The 24082-nt window shown below is 37.1% G+C and overlaps 1 protein-coding gene across 3 annotated transcripts; it reads left to right on the top strand.

The window, feature by feature from the left end:
• agpat3 (1-acylglycerol-3-phosphate O-acyltransferase 3) lies at positions 1-23102 on the top strand. Of its 3 annotated transcripts, none has more exons than XM_088002004.1 (10): positions 1-286; positions 14464-14521; positions 15666-15897; positions 17273-17442; positions 17542-17703; positions 18411-18564; positions 18645-18747; positions 20331-20406; positions 20511-20709; positions 20814-23102. In XM_088002004.1, the coding sequence occupies exons 3-10, from the start codon at positions 15720-15722 to the stop codon at positions 20903-20905; spliced, it is 1134 nt and encodes a 377-aa protein (XP_087858130.1). In that variant the 5' UTR covers positions 1-286; positions 14464-14521; positions 15666-15719; the 3' UTR covers positions 20906-23102. The 3 variants fall into 3 exon arrangements, with proteins under 3 accessions (XP_087858130.1, XP_087858133.1, XP_087858136.1); XM_088002007.1 differs by lacking the exon at positions 1-286 and adding an exon at positions 7377-7442; XM_088002010.1 differs by lacking the exon at positions 1-286 and adding an exon at positions 10293-10356.
• Positions 23103-24082: the final 980 nt, after the last annotated feature.

The raw sequence follows: 24082 nt of genomic DNA, 5'->3' as shown, positions 1-24082 counted from the left end.
GTATCGATCTCGGTGGAAATGAATGAGGGGCCGGACCGGATGTGGGACCAGCAGCTACCTTCAACTGGGCTCTGAGGAAATGTGCTGCTGCTGCTGCTTTTACGGACAAACAATAGCGCTCGTCTAAATCCGGTCACTTCAACTCATTTTTGTTGCATATTATTCCAGGCAGAGGAGAAGCAAGCACGCAGCTTTAATTTACAGATGCATTTTTCGCCCTCGGAGGCAGCAAAAAGCGGAGGGAAGTGTCGCTAAACCCACCGACTCCAGACTGATTCTTCTGCAGGTAAGAGCAGGGGTCCGTTACTGACTCCGGCTGCTAATGGCAGCAGCTAACTAGCTTAGCTTAGCTCCAGTTTACAATTAAGACACAATGCAGTCAGTGTGGGAAAAGTTGCTATTTATTATCAGATATTAAATAAATAAAACTACTTCTCCTCCAGTCATTTCAAACATATTTTTGTGGGTTGCGACATAAATGTAGCTAACTTAGCATGCTAGCATGTGCCGCTAGCTTCCTTCTCCTGAGTTGCAGCAATTTTATATCAGAGTTCCGCTGTCAATTTCAGTCATTTACATAATGGCGATAATGTGGCATTTCTTCTTCTTCTTTTTCTTCTTCTTGACAAACGAGTGTCATGTGTTTTTAAGTCAGTTTGTGAGTTATCTACTCATTTACTCAAACCGCAGTAAGCCGTGTGTGTGTGTGATAAGATGAGCTTTGTCAGTGCTACCCAGTTTATCAAGGCTGTCGTGGCGCAGCGTTACGTTTAGAGACGCATGCTGTAAAGCTGGAGCTGCACACAGTTAGTCATGACAGGCTATATTTACTAGTGACCTATGCTGCAACACTCACACCAGCAGAAAGGTTACTGGAGTTCGTTTCATTCTGCATGAACCAGTGCATTAAGTGCTGGGATGTCATATTTTAAACCTAAGGCATCTTAGTTTTTTGTTTGTTTGTTTTTTTTTGCCTAAAAGCAATATTGTGACTTGTAGGAGAATGTTATGATGCACAGTGTTGCGTTACAGTTTTGTTGTAACTTTTTTTTAAAAAAGATTTTGCACCAGAAACTATAATACTACAGTTCAGATGGGGAAGTGTGTTTGTTCCTCTCAGATTTTCCTAATTAATTTGCATTTGGAAAGCCAACTAGGCCTGTCACAATAACCAAAGGTCAATTAAACACATGATAAATTTAAACAATCTCGATATTTTTCACTTTTCTCTCTTTCTGACAAAAACTAGATGATACAACTCTTCAGCCTGGTTAATTGGTCTCAGATAGACTTTTTTTGAAGGATAATTTTATTTAGAGAGACTTCATAATTCATTTATTTGTTGCTTTGTTTATTTATTTTGGATACTTAAAATGTTTTCCAGTTTCTGTGTTAAATATTCCTTTGAGTTTAAAGTTTATTAATCTTTGAGAATGCGTTCTTGCATTATTGTGCTATCACCATTGAAAACGCTCTCAAAAAAACAATATTATCGTTTATCGCAATAACTTATGGAACAATTTATCATCCAGCAAAATGTATTATTGTGACACCCCTACCTAAAGCATAATTACTTTTCTTTGATCTCTTTTGGCTAATACACATGTAATTTTGGTAAAAATTTATGTGGTAATGTGCATAAAGGCTGCAGCATATAGTAGGAAAATGACACTATTAGAAATGGCTTGCTGTTCAAAATAGCTTCCTTGTGAGAAACATTAATTTTATTCCACCTGAGGTTGTGAAATGTTTGGTCTTTGCATGTTCAGTCTTGTTTAATTGAGCTCTTAAACATCCAATAGCCTGTTTTGTGCCATGAACCAAAGTTTGGAAAGTAACTCTTTGTTTTGCTGCTGAGAAAAATATGCACGTTCAAATTAAAGCTTCTGCAAAGCGTATTTGTGCAAAGTTCACTCCCATGCAGACACGTAGTAGTAACCCGTTGATCCTCCTATCAAGCTCAGTGTTGGCCTGTAGGACTTTGAGGTGTATAAACATTGATAAGACCTTATCTTTACTCTTTCATTAATGTGGTTTGCTGAAGGATGGCAGCGACTTTACCTGTTTGTACTTATAGCAGTAACTTCACCCTTTTGTCATTAGTTCTCTCACTTTCCCCAAAACAGAAACGAGGCACTTAGGGATCCTCTAGTGTTATCAGTCACTGCACAGCCTATTAGTGAGGCCGCATCCACGCAAAGTGCTGAGACGGCTTTAAAGAGGTTATAATCGTGGTTTAGGACTGCAGGGCCATTTAGCTTTGACCATTTGCATGTCTGATGTTATTCAGGAATAACCCAGATTCAAATAGATAGGGCTCTTTTTATCTGTTTATTTAATAAGCAATAAAATAGTTTTGGTATCTGTCAGCTTTATCATGGCTTCGTACTTTTAGTGTTTTTAGAGTTGGTTATTTTCAAACATACAGGGTTTTTTGCATTTGTGAAATGCATTTTTTGAAGGACAAACATTTAGGGTTCATTCCCACCAGCCCTGTTTGGTCCACTTTAATTGGACTCTAGTTCAATAGGAAAATCAGATTAGTTTGGAGAGGTGTGAATGGAAATTATTGAGTTTGTTTAATTTATCATTCGATTAGTTGAGTTATTGCTTATTGCAACAGGCCTACCAACAAACCTACGTCTCTGTTCAATTAAAGAGAGGTCCGGTGCAGTTTGAGAGCAAATGTGAATGACAATCGAACCAGAAACCACTCCAAAAGCAGGATGCAAACTATAGCACAATGCATTCTGGGTAAATATAACCAAAACAAACTTGACAGCTTAGCTCTCTTTTACAAAAGACAAGAGAAATCCTACAACTGCTGAAATCTCACATTACTTCATTTTTTGTGTACCTTTTGTGAAGTAGGAAGTTGTCCTGGTTTTGTCATTTCTATCAGTGGTTCCTTCTGCAGCGACCCACAGGCGAGGAGGGGAACAGGTTTTTAAAATGTTTGGATTGTTTCGTAGTGCGGTGAGAAAGCGGGAAACGAACCGGATTAGCTGAAAAATGTGACAAATGTTGAAATTTTGGTTCCTAATCCCAACTATCGGTGGGAAAACACCCTAAAATATGCTTTATACATGTTGTGTACTTTTGTTTTAAGATTGATTTGTTTTGCCATAATTTGTTCTTGCACTGATTTGCCACGTCACATATTAAGTTTAATAGTTTACCCTTCAGTATTTTCATTACAAAACAAAAAGAGGGTCATTTTGTATTGGACTTTGTAGACAAGAGATGCTCAAGTCCAGTCCTAGAAACATAATATTCTGCAACTTTTACACCTGAGTCTAATGCATGACCTGGCTTTGCAAAGTTGAATAATCTGTGGATGTGAGAGTTCAGACATTTGATTCAGATTTAAAAGTTGTGAGATTGTAGCTCTTAATGATTGAAGTTGTACTAGAAACACTTATCAATCCTGATCCACCTGTCCTTCAGCCCACCTGATCCAGATGATTGCATTACCATCTCAGCAAGAGCTTCTGTTAATCACCGTTCATTAGACTCAGGTGTTCAGTAGACGGATAACACAGAAATCATGGTACTGTGATATGGATGCAAACTTTTATCACAATATTTGGTGGTACTGTTGATAAAATCGACGATAAGGAGTATTTATTACCTCTTTTTTTAGGCTGTTTCTGCACGGTACATTTATTGATGCTGTCATTGAACAAACAGTGAAGAAAGTAGTAAAAAATATAAATCACAACACTGTGGACAGTTTTAAATAAAAATTCTTATCACAACAAAAAATTGCGATAATTAATAAACAATACGATAAACTGCTTAAGCTTAAACTGGTTAAAATGCAAAAGAAAACCGTAAAATGTAGTTTTTTTATTATTATTATTTGAGTAAAGGGAACAAAGATATAATAATTTTTGTCTTTATATCAAAGTTTTTATCTTATTCGCAAATGTTCAGAATGTGGTGAAAATTAAGAAAATTAATTCTAGAAAAATATGTAACTTAGATCTGAAAAAATTCACATGGTTTTAAGATGACTGTAGCAAAATAAATGTATTCATTTGTGACATTGCATGTATAATTACATCTATAGTCCGTCTTGATTTGTTGCTCTCTGTCTGTCTGCTACAGCCCTGAAACTAAAAGCTCTCTGGCTGCTGTTTTTACTCTCCGACGATGGAAACGTTTGGCTGTCGTGTAAGTGCAGCCTTAAAATACACGACGGTATTTCTTGAGGTGGTTTGGGTTCAGGGCGGTGCGCTAATGCAGTGAGACATGAACAGAATTCACTCTCCACTGATCACAATGTATTTTTATCTGCTTCTGGTCGCTGAGCCTCCGGTCGGTTCTGTGACCTTTAACACTTTCCTGCTGTGACGGTTTTTGTCCGCCGGCTTATAAAAACCAGGGAAAAACATCCAGAGGTTTCTGTCACAAACACGCAAGCATGCCGGCGTGTAAATATTTAGCTTTAATTCACATGACAGGGATTTTATTTTCTGCAATGTGGGACTTGATTAAAAGTTATTGCAAGATAACGTGTAATTAATTACATTTTAATAAAACAGTTGTCAACAAAATAAGTGACACTTTCAATTCAAAAACCATTTTTGCTGCTAAATTGTTGAATAAATTCACATATGAGCTCAACAACAAATTTATTTAAATTTTTTTACTTAGGTTATTCAACCATACGGTGCAAAGTGCTATTATATTTAGCTTTAATTCACATTTCAAACTCAGTATTGTGGAGAGATTTTATTTTCAGTAGTGGAGAGACTTAATTAAAAATTAATTGCACGGTCTGCAATTAATTAATCACATTTTAATTAAAAATTATCAACAAAATAAGCAACATTTTCAATTCAAAAACAATTATTGCTGCTAAATTATTAAATAAATATGCATATGAGCTCGACAACAAATTTATTTTCAGTTTGTTATTGAGGTTATTCCACCATAAGATGCAAAGTGCTTTAATTCGCATTTTAAAGTTGATATTCTGGAGGGATTTTATTTTTAGTGGTAGGACTTAATTAAAAATTGTCAAGTTTATTGTATTTAATCTTATTTTAATTAAAAATATTGAAAAAAAAAGCAACATTTTCAATTCAAAACCCATTTTTGCTGTTAAATTATTGAATAAATTAATATTTAATTTATTATTTAGGTTATTTAACCATCCGATTGGTGCAAAGTGATATTATTTTCAGCTCTCAATGCAACTTAAAAATACTTTAGGAGTATGGATTGTGTTTGCTGCCATCAGCATTGGGGATTTCATTGGGCAGCATGTTCTGTATTGAGATGTATTTTAGTCTCTTTTTTTTTAATTTGCACACGACAATAATCTGAATTGGCAGGTTAGGCTTGTTAATTCATTGAACTAATTGATTGGAAAACGTCAATTGGTGCACTCTGTTATCATAGCTCCACAAATACAAATACTGATTAGACTGACTGACTTATCTGTTTTGTTTCACTTAATGCGCCTTATGGTGCGCTTTATATATGAACAGAGATAGAAAACGGACCATTCATTAGTAATTCAGTGCAGAAAATACGGTGGTTAAATGAACAATCCCAACAATACAGACAGTTTTTTGGAGTTTAAACATCAATAATTGGAGTTTATCATGATAATAATACATGTATCATTAGGGCTGAAACGATTCCTCGAATGATTCGAGTACCTCGATTACTAAAATTCCTCGAGGAAAATTTACCTGCCTCGAAGCTTCGTTAATTTATGTTTTATTAGTTAGCGCACCGTGTTCCGGCCGGGACTTCATTTGCGTTGCGCGGAGCTCTCACTTCCGCCTCTGAGTTGTTGACAAAAGCTAAGTCTCAGCGGCATAAAGTCCAATCTTCAAGATTGGCCCGTGGGGATTTTATTGATTGATGATAATGCCCGACTTTTTATCGTTTTTGGGGAACCAATAAGCATCCTTAAAATGACTGGGGGAATGCCTGGAGTACGGCAGCATTTCTCCTCCGGGGCTGCTGGTTGAAAGCGAACGGCGGGAAGAGCGCTGAGGTGAGCGGATAGCCTGAACAGGGCGGGCGGCTGAGTAGCTGATGCTTACCGTGTAAATGTAGCTTTACCGACGAACCGCACAATAAATTTCATATCCCGGTCTGAAGAAACGGGTGGCGGAGTGCATCGTACATGGCTGGTAGATGAGTTTCTGAGTGTGACCAGTGAAGGTGTCGTAAATATCCCGTATTGCTTCCCCCGTGTTCGTCCCCCGGTCTAACGGTTCGTCAGTCCGCTGGTCTATTTCCTCCCCTCCACCCCATCTTACGTTCGTTCATTCGCCCTCTCCTCCCACTCCAGGCGGCATTTCCCGTATTTTCAAACCCAAAGCGTGACAGGTTAGGTGGCAAGGTGAGTTTAATTAATCTATTAAACTCACTGAAGATGAATACATAAACTAAAAGCTGGATTGTAGACATTTTTTATAAGCATATATTTGTGAGCCTGCCTCTTTGTTATTAAATTCAATATAATTTCAGATTTTTCTATAACTTTTCTTCTGGTTAACTTAGAAAGTGAGCTATTATTGTTACAGGTTAGTTTTCTAAACTACAAAAAAGCAACTGTTAGGGATGCTCAAATATGAAAAATTGGACTGATATTGATATCTGATAGTAACACCTGTATTATGCCAGATTTACCAATATTTCATTTTATAATTTTTTTTATCCGATTACTCGATTAATCGTAAGAATAATCGATAGATTACTCGATTACTAAAATATTCGTTTACAACAGCCCTATGTATCATGATAAATGGTAAACGATACGATGAGCCCTATCAGAAGCTGAAGTTTGTGTAGGAAATCCACATTGAGTGGTTGTTGTACTGTAACAGATCCAATCGGCTTCCTGTAGAGCAGAACTCTGTCTGGTTCTGTTAATGTTAATGCAATGTGACATATTCAGGGTGCACATAGCCTGGTAATCAGCGCTAATCTGATCCACTGGATTAGAGGATGGGAATCCAAGACTCTGCTTACTGTACATGTGTAGCTGCTGCTGCCTTCCTCAAGAAAACCATCCATAACGATCCTCCAAATATTCATCAATTTGGTTTTCACTCCTCTCCATGATGGAAATGGGTTTATTTTGGTGACTTTTCTCCCTGCTGCTGATGGGTAACGCTTTACTTGGCGCCCCCGCTGATCAGGCAGTTCCTCCGTCAGGTCCTGGGATCTGGCTGTATTCTGCTGTCATCATCATAATCTCCCGTTTTTCCTGCTCTGGGATTATCATGGCTATGAAGCAGGCCAGCCTGTGACCATCCGCTGCTCTCCGCAGGCCTCTACTTTCACATTATTTACTTTGGTTTTGAGTTTGGTGGCAAACAAAGAGCCAAAATGCTGAACCAGAGCGCTGTGATGATCTTCACTGGGATCTGTGGGGCGATGGTGTTCATGGCCATGGCCTACTATGTCTACTGGTAAGTTCAGCACAGATGGGTCGATTGGCTTCATGCAGGAAAATGTCATTTATTGCATATTTTTTAAGGCAGTCTGGAACATCTTGTCATTTTTTCAAATTTTCCTGGACAATAAATGATCTCAAACGTTATCGCGATAAACAATAATGTTGTTTAGAGACCATTTTCAAGTCATGCAGTAGTGATGGCATAATAATAAAAAAACACATTCATTAAACTTTAAATGCTAATGAATATTGAACACTGCAACTGGAAGACGTACTTAAAATAAATAAAACAACAAAAGCAGTACATAAGATGAATTATGAAATTTGTCTTTCCAAAAAATTGCTAGTTTTTGTTAAAAAGAGGACAACAATAAATCCTGTAAATGGAAATTATTGAACTTGTTTTTTTAATCAGTTTGGTAGTAACTAGTTACATTTACTCAGTTATATTTACTTGAGTAACTATTTTGAAAAAAATTACTTTTAGAAGTATTTTTACTACGCTGTACTTTTTACTTGAGTAATGTAAAAAAGTAAGTATTCATACTCGAGTAAAATTTCTGGATTTTCTTCCCACTGAATGAAAAGCAAACATGTTTTAACCAGAGATATACCAGACAGACACACCTGCAGGTTTTGTTAATGTTTCATAAGTTTTTTATTGATAGAAACTGATTAGGGGGGGAAAAATCCCTGATTTTGTTACTTTGTCATCTTCGCCCTTAAAATACAAAAATTTCCATTTAACTTTATATTTTGTTCTATCTGATCATGTAATTTTTAAGTATTACATGATAATAACCTCAGTTACTCAGTACTTTAATAAACTTTTTACTAAAATACTTTTTTTACTTGAGTATAATTTTTGGTTACTCTGCCCACCTCTGATTTTAATTTATCATGTGATTAATTTACTTGTTTATTGTGCCAGACCTAATTAAAATTTTAAAAATCAAACAGTTCCATAGTCTCACTCTTCCTCTGGTTTGTTGGTAGAAATGCAGGTTATTATTTTTAGTGTTCAGGTGATGCAGAGCAGCTGCCCAGCCTTAAGCAGCTTTAACCCAGTCAGCATTACTTATCTTTCCTCCAGCCTCACAACTGAGGCCTGTTTTCATTCTGTCCATCCAAGCATATTTTTACACCAAACCACCTGTGCCTGTTTTTGTTTTTTTTTACCCATAATTCATGAGCACATCCATTATCTAGTTTACATACTTTAGATCAACATTAGATTATTTTTCTTCTTTTGCTTTTTCCTTGAGTTTGTTGTTTTGTTTGTATTTCCTTTTAATTCCTGTAAAGCACTTTGTATTGCCTTGGTGCTGAAAATGTGCTCTATAAATAAAATTACCTTTACCAGGCCTGTCAATAGCTACTTTTACTGGGCAATAAATTGTCCCAGAAATGATATTATTCTGAGACAATTTTCAAGTAAAATACTAATAATGCCACAATAATGCAAGTTCATCCTCTCAAAATGACCAATAAACACTGGATCTGGAATATTCAAAATAAAACGCAACAACCAAAAGCAATAAATAGAATGGAAATGAAAACCACACACAAGCAAAATAATAAATAAAATGGACTATGGAGTCTTGGTAAACAAAATATTAATCATCAGAATGGAAACCATTGAGCCTCATTGATTAATTCCTTATTGCGACAGGTTTAAACACGTCTGTATTTTCAAAACTGCACAGGATGTTGACGTTCGTTATTAAATCTTTTCAGATTCTCATTATTCGTTCATTCATTTAGCTTTTTAATTAACTGTCAACTCTGAGATCAAGGTAATAATCAACCCATATAAAGAAAGTAAAGTCAGAATCACATCCAGTTTGTATAAAAAGTTGATCATAAATTTTACACCAAATGCATAAAAGAAAATCGGGAATCAGAATTTAATATAAAAACAGCAGATAAAACTTTTTATTCAAAAGTATAAATGTACCTCCTTGGTGAGATTGTGGAAAATTACAGGCATGTCTTGCCCACATCTTTTGGAAATGTGATGCAATAACACCAATTTGGTGCTAAATAATTCACTACTGAAAATACTTGGCCGCAAGATTCATAGAAACATTACATCTGTGTAATTTATCTGAAGGAAATGTACAAAACAGGGACAGATATTTGGTTAAAATACTACTAGCAGCTGGTAAAATGGACATTATAATGAAATATGGAGGATTAGACCCCTTACTGTGAACCAATTGATGCAGATTAGAACAAATTAAAATTATGGGAAAATTGCCAAAATGAAAATCTTAACATTCTTAACCAAGTAAAAGGAAAAAACATCACTAACTTTTTGTTTGTTTGGATTGCTGCTCCAAACTGCTGGCATTTATCTAATATGTATGACTGCTGTATTTATAGCAGTTGTTCTGATTATAAGCAGATAAGTATAATTACCCACACAGCTGCAGATAGCTGGGGACTGTTTTCATGATGTGAGGTCTTCCTCGACGAGACTATCTGGTTGTTTTTGTGAAAAAAACCCACAACATTGGAGATATTCTGCAGAACGAGAAGTGAAGAAGTTTCCGTTATGGTAAAGGAGTGGAGCAGGCTGATATGATAAGCTCTTGTTTACAAATGAACCAGTTTTACTCCGTTCTGTTGACTGATTACAAAGGACAGCTGCACTGCAAAGCTGTTTAATGTGTATAAATGACATTATTAAGCTTAAAATACATTCTGGTTTTAGTAGAGTAGTTATTTAAGCCGTCTGCGAAAAGGTTTGTAGGTGCTGTGTGTGGCATCACACTGATAGGAGCAGAAGGGAGTGTCTGTAGAAAGAGGAATGAGAGCAAAGTTCATGATTTATTTCGAAATGCCTCATTCTGCAGCGCGGCATGTCACAGCACCAAACAGTTTCTGTAGAGATGAAACGCAGCGACAGCGACTGACTGTGGACGGTGAGCAACAACGACGTAGACATTTTACTCCTGATTGTAAAAATCTGATAAACCTGGATGTTATTTATTAGTTTAAAGTTTTAATTTATGTTTTTGACAAATGTGAGAGAGGCTGGAAAAGGAATCTGGGATTTTCTGATGGTCTTCCAAGCAATGGATAGAAGTGAGAGTTGGTTCACATGAAGTTAACTTTGGTGTGGTTTCAGTTTTTCTGGGACTAATCAGAGAAAAAGGGAACACATTTACAAGGTTTGTGTAAAGTTTTAAAACATTTTGGATTCATTCATCTTAGTTTTAAGTATTAAAAACTTTTTATTGTAACGCAAAATCATCTAGTAGTGAAATGATTAATCGAATTAGTCACGATTAATCGATTACTGAAATAATTGTTGATTCATCGTTAGCTGCTATTTGCAGTAAAGTCAAGACGTGTGTATATATATATATATATATATATTGCATTTAAGATGAAAAATTGTTCTTTGTAAATGTCACCTTTTCCTTCGTCTTGGTTCCAATTTTGTAATAAAATAAAATAAATCTCTTATTAGGAACTTTTTGATATTCACATTCACTAAAGGAATTCTATGTTATTGCATTTTAGGAAATAACATTGTTTTCTTATTCTATAAAGTAATTACTTGCTAATTTGCATATTTTAATGCATCTCTAATAATGTAAGTGATTAAATGGAAAATCTACAATTCTGACAGTCCAATTAATCATCAGAATATTTGATTACTAAAATAATCGTTAGTTTTGTTTTTATTTTGCTACAATGTATCTGGTGTACTAATTTGGTCTAACTGATTAGTTTTATCACACAATATTTGTTTTTACGAGTCTCTGACTTTATGGTTTTTATAGTCGCTTTTATTATCATTGATCATTTCACAATAAGGTGATGGATGTTAATGATGAGGAAGGAAGGATCTCCAATAGCAGTCAGTCTCGCAACAGGTCTTAAAACGCCTCTGACTGAAAGCTCTGCATCCATGAATCATTGTTTTCAGTTCGGACTTCAGATATTATTTGAACTTTTGAAATGCTAATCATCTGCTCCCAATCGCAAAAACACCTTGTTGCCATGACTACACACCATAGCAACTGTGCCGTCTTATGTAAAGTACTTTAGAAAGCACTGAAACTGGCCTATTTAGATAATCAAATCCAACATTGGTTCTGATAGTTGTGATGACCAGAGTGTTGATCTGTAATGAGGCTCATCTTGAAAATATGAATTTCAAATCTCTGTTTAAGATAAGTTGGCTTAAACTGTTTGCATAGTCAATATGAAGTTTGTTGGAGCTAGCAAGAAACACAGATTTAATAAAATGATGTGTAACTTTCTTAAATTATCAAGCAAGTTTAATAAAAGTTATGACCCGCATAATTTTAGACTTATGCGGGTCTAAAAGTCATGCGGGTCTGAAAATTGTGTAATTTTGGTCTTTAGAAAGTTCTGGATTTCATTAAATTGGTGAAACTTACAGAAACCAGTGACTTTTCCCGTGAATAATGTGTTTGAACTGTCGTCTTTTAAGGTTGCTTGGTGTTCTAGGAATTGATTTGTCCTCCTCATTCCTCGTTCTGGTTGTAGTAAATTATTTCCTCACCTTCCTTATGTTCGTATACGTCTATTAAACACCAGCTTGGTTTTTGAGATAAAATGTTTCGTAATATAACCGTCATTGTTACAAAGGTCACGTTTGTAGGATCATGCTGAGATATTTATGCTCGATTAAACTGATGATGAGCTCTCAGTGCAGGAACCAACACAATGCTGCGTGTGTGTGTGTGTGTGTGTGTATGTGTGTGTGTGTGTTGGATTGATTGCGCTGGAAAATACCTCTCCCCTACCTGGAACAGTCTGGCTTCATAACATCTGTTTGGCCTAAATTCAAGCTGCCTTTGTTCCAGGGCTGCGACTAACAATTAATTTAGTAAACGATTAATCTGTCGATTGTTTTGATGGTTTATTGATTAATGGGATTAAAAGAACATTCTACAGGTTTTTCATTAAAACACTTGGGCCTTTTTTATACACTGTTAGAAATGAATTAAAATATGCAAATAAACACATTTAATTCCTTTTTAAAATAAGAAAATAAACATTTTATTTTCTAAAATGCAATAACACAACTTTCCTTTAGTAAATCTGAACCGGGTGAAGCTAAAATATGTTTATATTTTAAATGCATAATATATATATACATTGTACAGTTTCTGCCCGGAATATGTTTTTATTTTTATTTTGAGACTATGTCCGCCAGTTGATTACTGAATTAGTTGACGATTAATCACGATTAATCGTTTATGAATATATATCTATAAATGTAAAATAAGTCTACTTAAGTGTTTAAAAGTTGCTGCTGCTGCTTTCCTTTGGTTATAATTGAATTAATAGACAATGTTTTACTTTTACCTTACTTTGTCCTCAAACTAAATAAATGCAACTCTAGCAAAACGTTATTTAAAGAATAGACACCAGTTAAAAAAAGAGAGCTGAAAACTTGTAGTATTTGCGTAACACTTCAGACTGCAACCAAACAGTTGCTGGTTGATTTTCACGCATTTGAGGAAGTTGTGACTTGTTGCTCACAATGTGGACAGGCCTTTATTGTATGACTTGTTAAACACTCAAAAAATTCAGCATTTGTTTTAAAATATGTCTGATTTATTGCGAGCGCCTCAGGTGTAGCTGGTATTAAATTTAACTCATGGCAGTTAAAAAAGGCCTGCAGTGGGTTTCTAAGCACTTTGAAACCTTTTTTGTAATCTATGTAGGATATGAGAAGAGGATCTCCTGTAAATAGTGTTTGGGATTTAATTTTCTTTCCATTTTAAGCTGCGGTGGAATAACAGAATAGTGGAGTATCCCTGAGGAACTGTGGGGTTTCTACAGATAACAGATTAGAAATGTTGGTCAGAACCGCATTAAAACGGGCTTAACCTACACTTTAATGGGCTTTGCTGCAGATGTGGGAACAGTCCATTCAGGATTGTGTGTTGTGTAGTTGCCTCAGTGCACACACTGTAATTGTACATTTGACCTACATTGCTTCCTAAAAAAGAATAAATAAAAATCTTCCCTTGCCGTTATTGTGTGTTGCCTGCTTTTCTAAACACACGTTTCAGCTTTTTAAATCATATTCTTTTATTGAATTGATCGAATATTTATGGTGCAAGTCACTTAACACTGCAGCTGGACATTATTTGCTCATAAAATCAGTCTTTATTTCTGCCGTAATGTCTTATTCTTCATCACCATAACCCAGAATCCATATCATCAATTAATTGGTTTCTAAAATATGGATGTTTTGGGTTTGAGGTGCTATAATGATCAGAAAATTTTCAAATTTTGCATAAAACCAAATTTTCCTCCAGATAAGAGTTGGAGAAGCTCAAATTTCTTCACCTCAGAACCCAAACAGCTTAAATACAAAAATAAATAACCTCTGCTTTTATTTTATTGCTGCAAGTCCCAATGCTACATTATGCAGTTCTCATAGCATAATCCCCAGTAAAACTATCATGGTTTCACAATATTAATAAAAACTTTTAAACAACTGATAAGTGCGTCCCGTTATGTATTAGCTCTTGTGTGAAACAGCTTGTAGCATGCTAACTGTGGCTTTAAAGCAACAGCATCTTGGTGCAGTTCTTTCTAAACGTTTTGAACTATGGAACAAAAATCGTCATCAGGAGCTGTAATTTTATTGGAAGTCCTTTCATTTAACCTGCATACAATATTTTATTGAAACAAAGTAGAAAAGGAGGAAAAATCTTGCAGGTGTGTAACTGTTGTAATAATGGCTACATTGTTACGGGAAACTCAAATGGGGATCAAAGTACACAGACATCTACTATCTTTTTATATTTGTATTTTTAATACTTTTTTTTCATATGAACCTATTTGTGTTTTTAATAAGGTTTATAATGATGAAACAAACCTACTTGCTACTCACTCTTCAAGTCCTTTTGTCTTGTAGCCCGTGCTGGAAAAGAGAAACTATTTTATGCTTTTGTTGTTTTAAATAAGTTGTCATAAATATCACTGTTGCCTTAATGTGTCCCTTCATTCTCTGATCTGCTGTCTGTTCACAGGTCCGTGGTTTTGGCTGACGGGCCGTGCAAACGCGGCTTGTAAGGGAACTCCACCGTGGTAAGAACATCGTCTTTCTGAAAATTGTTACATTTGCCTGAAGTTAATCAAAGCAACATCTTTAAGTTGACACTATTTTATCAAAGTTTAAACTGAGGATGAAATGATTAATTGGCTTAATCGTGATTAATCAGTTTACTTGATTAACCATCAACTAGTTTAGTAATCAATTAATCGTTAACTGGAGTACAGACAAAAAAGGCAATTTGCTGAAAGAACAACACACTCAGAGCAGTAGTTAAGCTAAAACCTTACAAAAAATTTATACATTTTGCATTAAAGATAAAAGAACCTGAATAACTGGTTATTAATATAGGTGTAAACACCAGTGAGGCTGTAAAACGTACAGTTTGGTTCTGTGCTGTGTCCAGGTGTGTGAGTTTGGTTCTGTGCTGTGTCCAGGTGTGTGAGTTTGGTTCTGTGCTGTGTCCAGGTGTGCGAGTTTGGTTCTGTGCTCTGTCCAGGTGTGCGAGTTTGGTTCTGTGCTCTGTCCAGGTGTGCGAGTTTGGTTCTGTGCTCTGTCCAGGTGTATGAGTTTGGTTCTGTGCCGTGTCCAGGTCGGTGGTGGTGTGTGAGTTTGGTTCTGTGCTGTGTCCAGGTGTGTGAGTTTGGTTCTGTGCTGTGTCCAGGTGTGTGAGTTTGGCTCTGTGCTGTGTCCAGGTGTGTGAGTTTGGCTCTGTGCTGTGTCCAGGTGTGTGAGTTTGGTTCTGTGCTGTGTCCAGGTGTGTGAGTTTGGCTCTGTGCTGTGTCCAGGTGTGCGAGTTTGGCTCTGTGCTGTGTCCAGGTGTGCGAGTTTGGTTCTGTGCTGTGTCCAGGTCGGTGGTGGTGTGTGAGTTTGGTTCTGTGCTGTGTTCAGGTGTGTGAGTTTGGTTCTGTGCTGTGTCCAGGTCGGTGGTGGTGTGTGAGTTTGGTTCTGTGCTGTGTCCAGGTCGGTGGTGGTGTGTGAGTTTGGTTCTGTGCTGTGTCCAGGTGTGCGAGTTTGGTTCTGTGTTGTGTCCAGGTGTGTGAGTTTGGCTCTGTGCTGTGTCCAGGTCGGTGGTGGTGTGTGAGTTTGGTTCTGTGCTGTGTTCAGGTGTGTGAGTTTGGTTCTGTGCTGTGTCCAGGTCGGTGGTGGTGTGTGAGTTTGGTTCTGTGCTGTGTCCAGGTCGGTGGTGGTGTGTAGAGAGGAGCCCGCTCAGCCACTCCAGGCTCCCCAGCCATGGCTCTCCTGGCCTACCTGAAGAGCCTGTTCATCCTACAGCTGCTGATGGGCTTCGTGTTTGTGGTGAGCGGTCTCATCATAAACTTCATTCAGCTCTGCACCTGCGTCCTCTGGCCCATCAACAGGCAGCTCTACCGCAGAATCAACTGCAGGCTTTCCTACTCTCTGTGGAGTCGTGAGTACCTCAAACACCCGCTGTGTGCCGCGTAACGTTTGTACCGTGATGCCGTACAGAGCCTTGTGGAAGCATTAGGCAAAATCCACATTTTGCACATTTTGGTGCATCCGTTTGAGTCTAAACTGCTTCTAATAGCAGCCCAAGCTCTTAAAAAAACATCCAGCTGGTTTTTGGCACTGCAAAAACACAAAATCTTGATATTATTGTCTAGTTTCTAGCACAAATATCTTTCTTTTGTCTTATTACAAGTGACATTTTAGCAGGATACAGAGGTTTGGTTTAAGTAAATAATTCTTTAGTATTCATGAAAGTTAATTTAGTTCCACTGGCAGACTATTTCACTTATAACAAGAAATATTTTCCATTTTACAAGTTAATTTATTTGCCAATATGTCATCAATATTAAGGAATTATTTGCTTAAAACAAGCCTATATCTTTCTAAAAAAGTTACTTTTAAGTTAGTTTGTCTTATTTAAAGTGTACTAAGATATTTGCACTAGAAACTACATCAAAATTAGTTGGTAAGATTTTGTGTTTTTACCGCGTGGTGTCTGGAAAATGAGCCGTTTTATAGAATGTCCTGAATGTTAAGTCACGTTGAGCCGTTACCTAGCAACCACTGCCAGCCCAGCCGTCTCCTAGCAACCCAAGCAAAGTTCCAGCTTCTCTCTTACTTTACCCCAGACATGTCTGCTGTGTTTCTTCGTTTTTATGACATTTGTTGTTCTCCAACAAACCTCTGAGGCCTTCATTCAACAGCTGGGTGTAAATACACAACAGCTTGTTAAATTCTTCGCTTTTTGTTCCATTTATTACTGATGTTGGTAGTAACTGTAGGTTGTCGACGATATAACCTACTGTACTCTTCATGTATTGTATTATGTATTGTTGACGATTATCTGAATAATATCACTTGATAAAGCATTTTCTAATATTCCACCCTACAAAATAGGTAGAAGTGTGTATGATTTGTGCTGATATCAGATCAGTATTGGCTAATTCTCATTGCTGCGATATTGGTATCGGAAGTGAAGAAACGGGTTACACCCCTTCTATTTTATGTTTCTGCTCAACTCATTTTACTTCACAATTACATCCCATCTTATGTTGGATGAATAAAATACACTAATGTGATAAAATGTGAAAAAGAGTGTGAGGCTCTGCGTCTATAAAGAGAGCAGCAGAGTTTCTTTATTTACTGCACATGTGACAGAGCAGACACCAGGCTGGATGCTGAACTTTCACCTACTTCCAAAACAGACTGTGTGACTGTTTTGGAACAGCAACCTTAAACACTGGAACAGATTCAGCATTTTTTACATTTTATCCTGATGTTTGTTTAATTCTGTCATTGTTTTTGTTTATTTTTAGAGCTGGTGATGATGCTGGAGTGGTGGTCGGGCACAGAATGCACCCTATACACCGACCAGGCTACGGTGGACAAGTTCGGCAAGGAGCACGTCATCATCATCCTCAACCACAACTTTGAAATCGACTTCCTGTGTGGCTGGACCATGTGTGAAAGATACGGGGTCTTAGGGGTCAGTTGAGCTCCAGACTGTGTCTACACACATTGGCAGGAAGCTCAGGTGGTTATTTTGACATCGTTCTAACTGTAAAAGTTTCTTTCCTGCCTCTAGAGTTCAAAAGTGCTGGCCAAACACGAGCTACTGAAGGTCCCTCTGATCGGCTGGACCTGGTACTTCCTAGAAATCGTTTTCTGCAAAAGAAAGTGGGAGGAGGACAGAGAAACGGTTTTTGCAGGCCTGGACAGGCTCAAAGACTATCCTGAATATATGTGGGTGAGTGCTGTGATGGCATGTGGAACTGGGACGGTTTATTATTCATTTTAGATGTACAGGGGGTGCCATAACTTTCCATACATGGAAAAAATAAACATTTTATTTGGACAACTGTTTTTATTTTTGTGGGACTCTGTAATCGCTGCACGTCTTGGACCACTTCATGGTTGATCTGCAACATTTCCAGCTTTCTGAAACTTGCAAATAAGTTTTGCCACAGTGTCGTTTTGATGCTCTTTCCATGTTTTCTGTTAAAGTTTTGTGCAACTCTGCGACTGCTTCCCGATCCAGCCATCAGTATAATTTAAATTCTTGGCTCTTTTGTCAAACACATCTTCTGAAACATAAAAGCAATATATATTTTATATTCAAGTCTTAAATTTAATCTGCAGAGACCCTGTTCCTGTGTCCTTGTTTTCAGCATCCGTCTCTTTTTCAGCATGTTTAAAAGCATCAGTTTTATTTGGACTAGATCAGACGTTATTCCCCTCATAAGTCGGACAGAGTTGAGTTGGTTTGCCCTCCATCTGTCAGCTTTAAGTGGTCCTGTGAGGTTGGGTGGCGACATTGTTTTAGCCTCATGTTTCACTGAGGTGCATTTGATCTGTAATTCAACCAAGCAGATTAAATGGGAGAAGAGAAAAGAGGACACAGAAACCTTTCACTTTGATGTTTTTTGTGTATAAGTTCAGCTTCTGCCTCCACAGTTTCTGCTGTACTGTGAAGGAACCCGCTTCACGGAGAAGAAACACCAAATCAGCATGCAGGTGGCGGAGAGTAAAGGCCTCCCCAAGCTCAAGTATCACCTTCTGCCCCGAACCAAAGGATTCACCACCACGATGCAGTGCCTGAAAGGAACAGGTGCAGTGCATCAGTAAACATCACAAACTGTGATGAAACCCACAGGTTTTTGTTTCTCACTCCGTTTTCCTCTGTTTCAGTCACTGCTGTGTATGATGTGACTCTGAACTTCAAGGACAACCAGATTCCCACTCTGCTGGACATCATCAATGGCAAAAAATACAAAGCTGACCTGCGTGTTAAGTGAGTTCATTTTATGCTCTGTATCTTAATAAAATATGAGGAAATGATTCAGTTATGTCCTTTATCAGCTGGCTGGACTCCAGCATCTTAGTGGGTTCATAATAATGGCTCCAGACGGATGAAATCCATTCATAATGACAACATCATTACTGATTGTTTAACTTAAGTTAGACAGAAATGCATAAATGTGTCTGATGTATGAGGATTTCCTTGTCGGAAAGAGTTGGGTAGCTTCTGGGATTTAAATGAATTAGCAGAGCGCCCTCTGGTGGCTGAAAGCAAACACTGCACACCACATGTTTCTCAAAAGTCTTAAACTATTAAATTTACTCTGATCATTTTCAAGATCTGGGAAAAATTGTGCTTCTTCCAAACATTATTAATTTTAAATAAATCTCAGTGATTAAAGGTGAGGAGAAAATGATTTAAAAATTAAAGTGACAGATGGTAATATTCAAGAAATGATTTTCCTCTTAATATGCAACTATAATGAAATTCAGTAAGAACAAAAATAATAGATGGCAAAAATAACTAAAACTGGTGTATATATATATATATATATATATATATATTACATTTTTCACAATATTGGCATGTTCCAAAAAATAAATAATAAATATGTCAACTTTAAACATTCCCAAAAGACATTAAGGAAAAGCCAGAACCAGATTTCAGTTTCTTTGTTTAACTAATCAGGAGCTGGTAGAAAACATAAAATGTGTTGAGCCTGGGGCTGGAAATCTTTTACTGAAGGAAAAAGGTCCACAAATGAAACAAACAAAGAGGCCTATTATTATTATTAAATGTTGTCGCTTCAAACAAAAACTTTCTGTTAGAGATTTACTTCCACCTGGAACTACAACTGCTGGTAACCAATACTGGTGAACCGATTGCAGTTTTCTGACCAATTCTGATTTTGACCAATACCAATTTTTTTTTTGTCTGAAATGTCACTAAATATAATTCGTGACCTTTATGACTTAAGTTTAAAATCTCTGCCTGGATATTTATGCTTATTTTAATTGTACGCAGTTCTTTAAATGTCCTGTGAGTAAATATATTTGCCCATTCCTCCATAACAACCGGAAGTTTCAATATCTAGCAAGTTACTTCTGCATTAACCGTCTATTAACAGAGCGCCCCACAGGTTAATTTCACTCCCCGAAGAGGCGGGAGTGAAATTACCGTAATAACCTGATATTGGCCGGAAAGCGCAGAGTTTCCTGTTCTGGGCCACCGCTGTCAGAAACCATTGGAGTTTTTCAGATAGCGCAAAGTGTCGCAGAGTTACGGTTCTGCAAATTTGGCTGCATCATCGCTGCTCCGTTTGGTCTGGAAGGACTAACTGCAGACATGACCTGGTGGAACGGCTTGTCAGTAAAATGTTTCTCATGTGAGAGCAGAAAAGGACAGTGGCTGATTTTTAGACCTTTGCTGAGGTAGATAAGACCAATCAATAACATTAAAGTATCGACCAATCTCCCAAAGTTAAGGAAATCGGCTCTGATAAACCTGATGTGACGATTTGTTTTTGGTGGATTTCTGACTTTAATCCCTCTAACCGCTGACGTTCTCCCATCCAGGCGGTTTTCTGTGGAGGATATTCCGGACGATGAACAGGAGTGTGCCAACTGGCTGCACAAGCTGTACCAGGAGAAAGTAAGATGGAACCTGACTGGATCTTTACCTCCTTCATGCATGTTTCAGTGGTTGTGTGTCTTTTTGTGTGTTGAATGCATTGCTTCTGTTGCTTTGTGTGTCAGGACGCCTTACAGGAGCAGTACAACAAGGAAGGGAAGTTCCCCGGACCCACAATCATCCCCCCGCGCCGCCCGTGGACGCTGCTCAACTTCCTGTTCTGGGCCACCATCCTGTTGTCGCCCCTCATCAAATTTGCATGTGGCGTGGTCGTCAGCGGCTCCCCGCTTCTCATCATCGGTTTCATCGCCTTCCTCATCATCGGTAGGTTCAATGGGCGCCGCTTGGAAAATATAATCCAACTGTGTTCATGTTGATGTCCTCTTTTACCCTCTTTTGTCTTTGTTTCTGTTTTTGTCCTCTTCCAGCCTCAGTAGCTATTCGCCGTCTCATCGGCGTCACAGAGGTGAAGAAAACAGGCTCCAGTTACGGAAACCAGGAGGCCAAGAAGCAAAAGTAAACTGTGTGACCCCCCCCCACCCCCCACTGCGGCGTCTCACTCCCCGCCCAACTCCATCGTCCTCCTGCCATCGGCAGGCCGGGGAGGAGGCTCACCTGTGAAAACAAAACCAACACCAGAGTCAAAAACAGAGAAGAGAATCCTGCCTTCAGCGGAGGAAGAGAAGATGATGAGAAGCTCTCTGGTTTATCACTGATTACGAGGAGGGGGGAGATCCAGTACTGTAAACCCACCAAACTCCCAATTAAGTCCGTTAAACAAGAATCATAAGGTCATTTTCTAAAAGCCACGCCCACTTCCTGTCAGCTGTTGATTCCTTTGAAGCTCACGCAGCATGTCCTGATCCACATCGATTCATTTCTGTTCTGCACTGCTTCTTCCCAACACCAGGATCCATCGTTCCCCTTGTTCTGATGGAAATCGGTGCCTTTCGGCCCAGCCTGGCTTTCCTTAATCAGTTCAGAGCCTGCTTCACACAGTGCTCCAATTTGTACAAGTAAACCACAAAATGGCTAAAATTATTGAACTGATTGCAAAAAAATGGGAAATAATTCAGTGAAAAGACAATTAGAGATGCACCAGTCATAACCCAACATCCAGCCTCTTGATTTAAGAACATTAATGTATTAAAAGTGTGTTTTTGAAGCATAATAAGAGGATAATTGCTGTCAAAAGAAACAGTTTTCTAATATTTAAGCATTTTATGCTAGTAATTTCTCAGTCACCTTATTGTGCACTGCAAAAACACAAAATCTTACCAAGTATTTTTGGTCCAGTTTATAGTGCAAATATCTGTTTTTATATTTCCAGTCTAACTAACTTTAAAAGTAACTTTTCAGCAAAATACAATTGCTTATTTTAAATAAATAATTCCTTAACAATTGATTAAAAACAAGAGAGTACTGGTTCCACTGGCAGATTTTTTACCTTATAACTTACATTCCTCCCATGTTACAGGTAAAATAAAATCTGCCAGTGAAACTAGTACTTTTTTTTATAAATTAATATATTTATTTTTACTATTAAACATTTACAAGCTGCTATTTCATGCTGAAAAGTTACTTATAATAAGCTAGTTTTTGTATTTTTTAATGTGTCGTAAGATATTTGCACCAGAAACTAGACCGAACATACTTGGTAAAGGTTTCCAACACTTTTCCAAACAAATGTTGCCAAAAAAAGGTCAAATTTCTGTAAACGACTTATGTTTTCTTCCTTCAGCAGCCACTTCCACACTGAAGAGGGATGTTTCGGTGCATCTCTAATCATCTGCTTCATTGTCATCTATTTAAAGTGAAATGAATAGTTAATTTAGTTGGAAATTCTTTAAAAATTGAGTTAAATATAAAGTTATAATCCTGACTTTAGTCTCTCAGACGGGCTGGTGTCTGCTGAGCTGCAGCAAGGGCTCTGAATGTGAAACCGAGGAAACCTGCCCTCATTTAAAACACAAACTTCCTGTTTTTCCTCCATTTCTCCTACCGGATTTCAGCTCCACACTTAGGAGTTTGTTTTCTCACCGACATGTAAGGCGGACGACCTCCAACCTCCTAAACGTGCCGTTTCGACCTCCTTCCACCCTCGACACTGAAACGCAGCTCATGGTGGAACATGTATGGCAGCAGATTCAAGGGTCAAAGGTCACCAACTGTCTTCATGTAGCCACACAGCTGTTAGCATAGACTGCAGTAGGAGTATTTTTAACCTTTGCCTTAAATCAAGCTTGCTCAGGCAAGGGATTGCTTATTTACCTCCCTTTGAAACGCATAACGCCACTTTTGTTATGTTTTAAATCTTCACCCTTCATTCCTGTCATTACAATAATGCATGGTGGAGTAGGAGGAGTTAATTAGCAAAATGACTGAATCATTTAAACCGTGGACTAATAGGAAGATGTTAATTGAAGGGATTTCTTTTTGTTTGGGGGAAAAAAATCACTTTAAATGTTCAAAGTGGACAAAAAAGGAATTGTTTTGTTTAGGAATAAAAAAATCAATCTGTAAGAGAAGATAAATTGCTTTATTTGATTAAATGACTTATAGGAAGTTGGTTTTTTGTTGCATCAAACCCACTTTTTTAAATCTCTGAGTTGTTTTTTTTATAGAAAAATCTTTTGTTATCCACTTTAAATAATTTCAGATGATTTCTAGGAAACTTTTTGGTTGTGTTTGAATAAAAATCACTGTTGAATACATTATAGGAAGATTTTGATTTCTTGAATATAAAATTGCAGGCAGGTTTTCCACATTTTGAAAGCAAAGCATCGTTATTTTCAGCAGATAAACGTCCAGTTCTTCTTTCTGCAGTCGTCTATAAACAGATTTCATGCAAGCCTTAATTAGCATCAAAAGAACCACACAATTTAAAGAATAAATGGATCCTAAATCAGCATTTATGTAATAATTTAAATTAATTTGGAGTTTTGTTCAAAGAAATACATGGATAAATTTAGAATATGTATCTAGAATGTATTTATTTCAATCATTTGTAAAATGTAATTCAATGTAAAAAAAAACATGTAATTTGAATTTATATTAAAAATATTCTTATTTGTTAAACATGCAGTTGGTAAATATTGAAAACATTTTTAAAAAATTTACAAATAAATTCAAATTTCAGTTAATGTTTTCCACCAATCTTTGAAATACTGGAAACATCAGTTTTTATCTAAATTATCACAACTAATAAAGTTTATAGACCACTTATTTAATTGAGGCCCTTAATAAATTAGTTATTAGTATTTATATTTTTTAATATTTAGAAGTTAACTCATGTGGAATTGGAAAATTTAAGACAATTTTATCTGGTAAATTTGCAGCTTCCTGTGATTAATTCAGGGTTTTTACGCCACTAAAAAGGTTCTTACATCTCTCTTTATCAACCAGAATTTTCCCAACAATTTCTGTCACTCTTGATAATCAAATTTAGGTTTCTGGGGGGAAAAAAGTCCAAAAATGCTTTTATTTTTCTGTTTATTTTCTAATAAAAGCCCAGCTATAAGCACTTCACGCTGGAAAAATCTCCAATTCTCCCCGTTTATTTTTGTTTTCTTCCATTTAAACACTTGAGATTATTAAAGGATTTAATCACAAAGCAACTCTTACTCCCTGGATTTCTTTGGCTTTGTCTGAGTTTCTCTGCATGAACACGCAGCCATGCAGGTGACCGGAGCGCAGC

Source organism: Poecilia mexicana, unplaced genomic scaffold (genome assembly GCF_051168715.1).
Source record: "Poecilia mexicana isolate PSO_F unplaced genomic scaffold, ASM5116871v1 scaffold_2, whole genome shotgun sequence".
NCBI classification, from domain to species: Eukaryota; Metazoa; Chordata; class Actinopteri; order Cyprinodontiformes; family Poeciliidae; genus Poecilia; species Poecilia mexicana.
The sequence above is the reverse complement of the archived record's forward strand: the minus strand, read 5'-3'. Positions and strand labels throughout refer to the sequence as shown.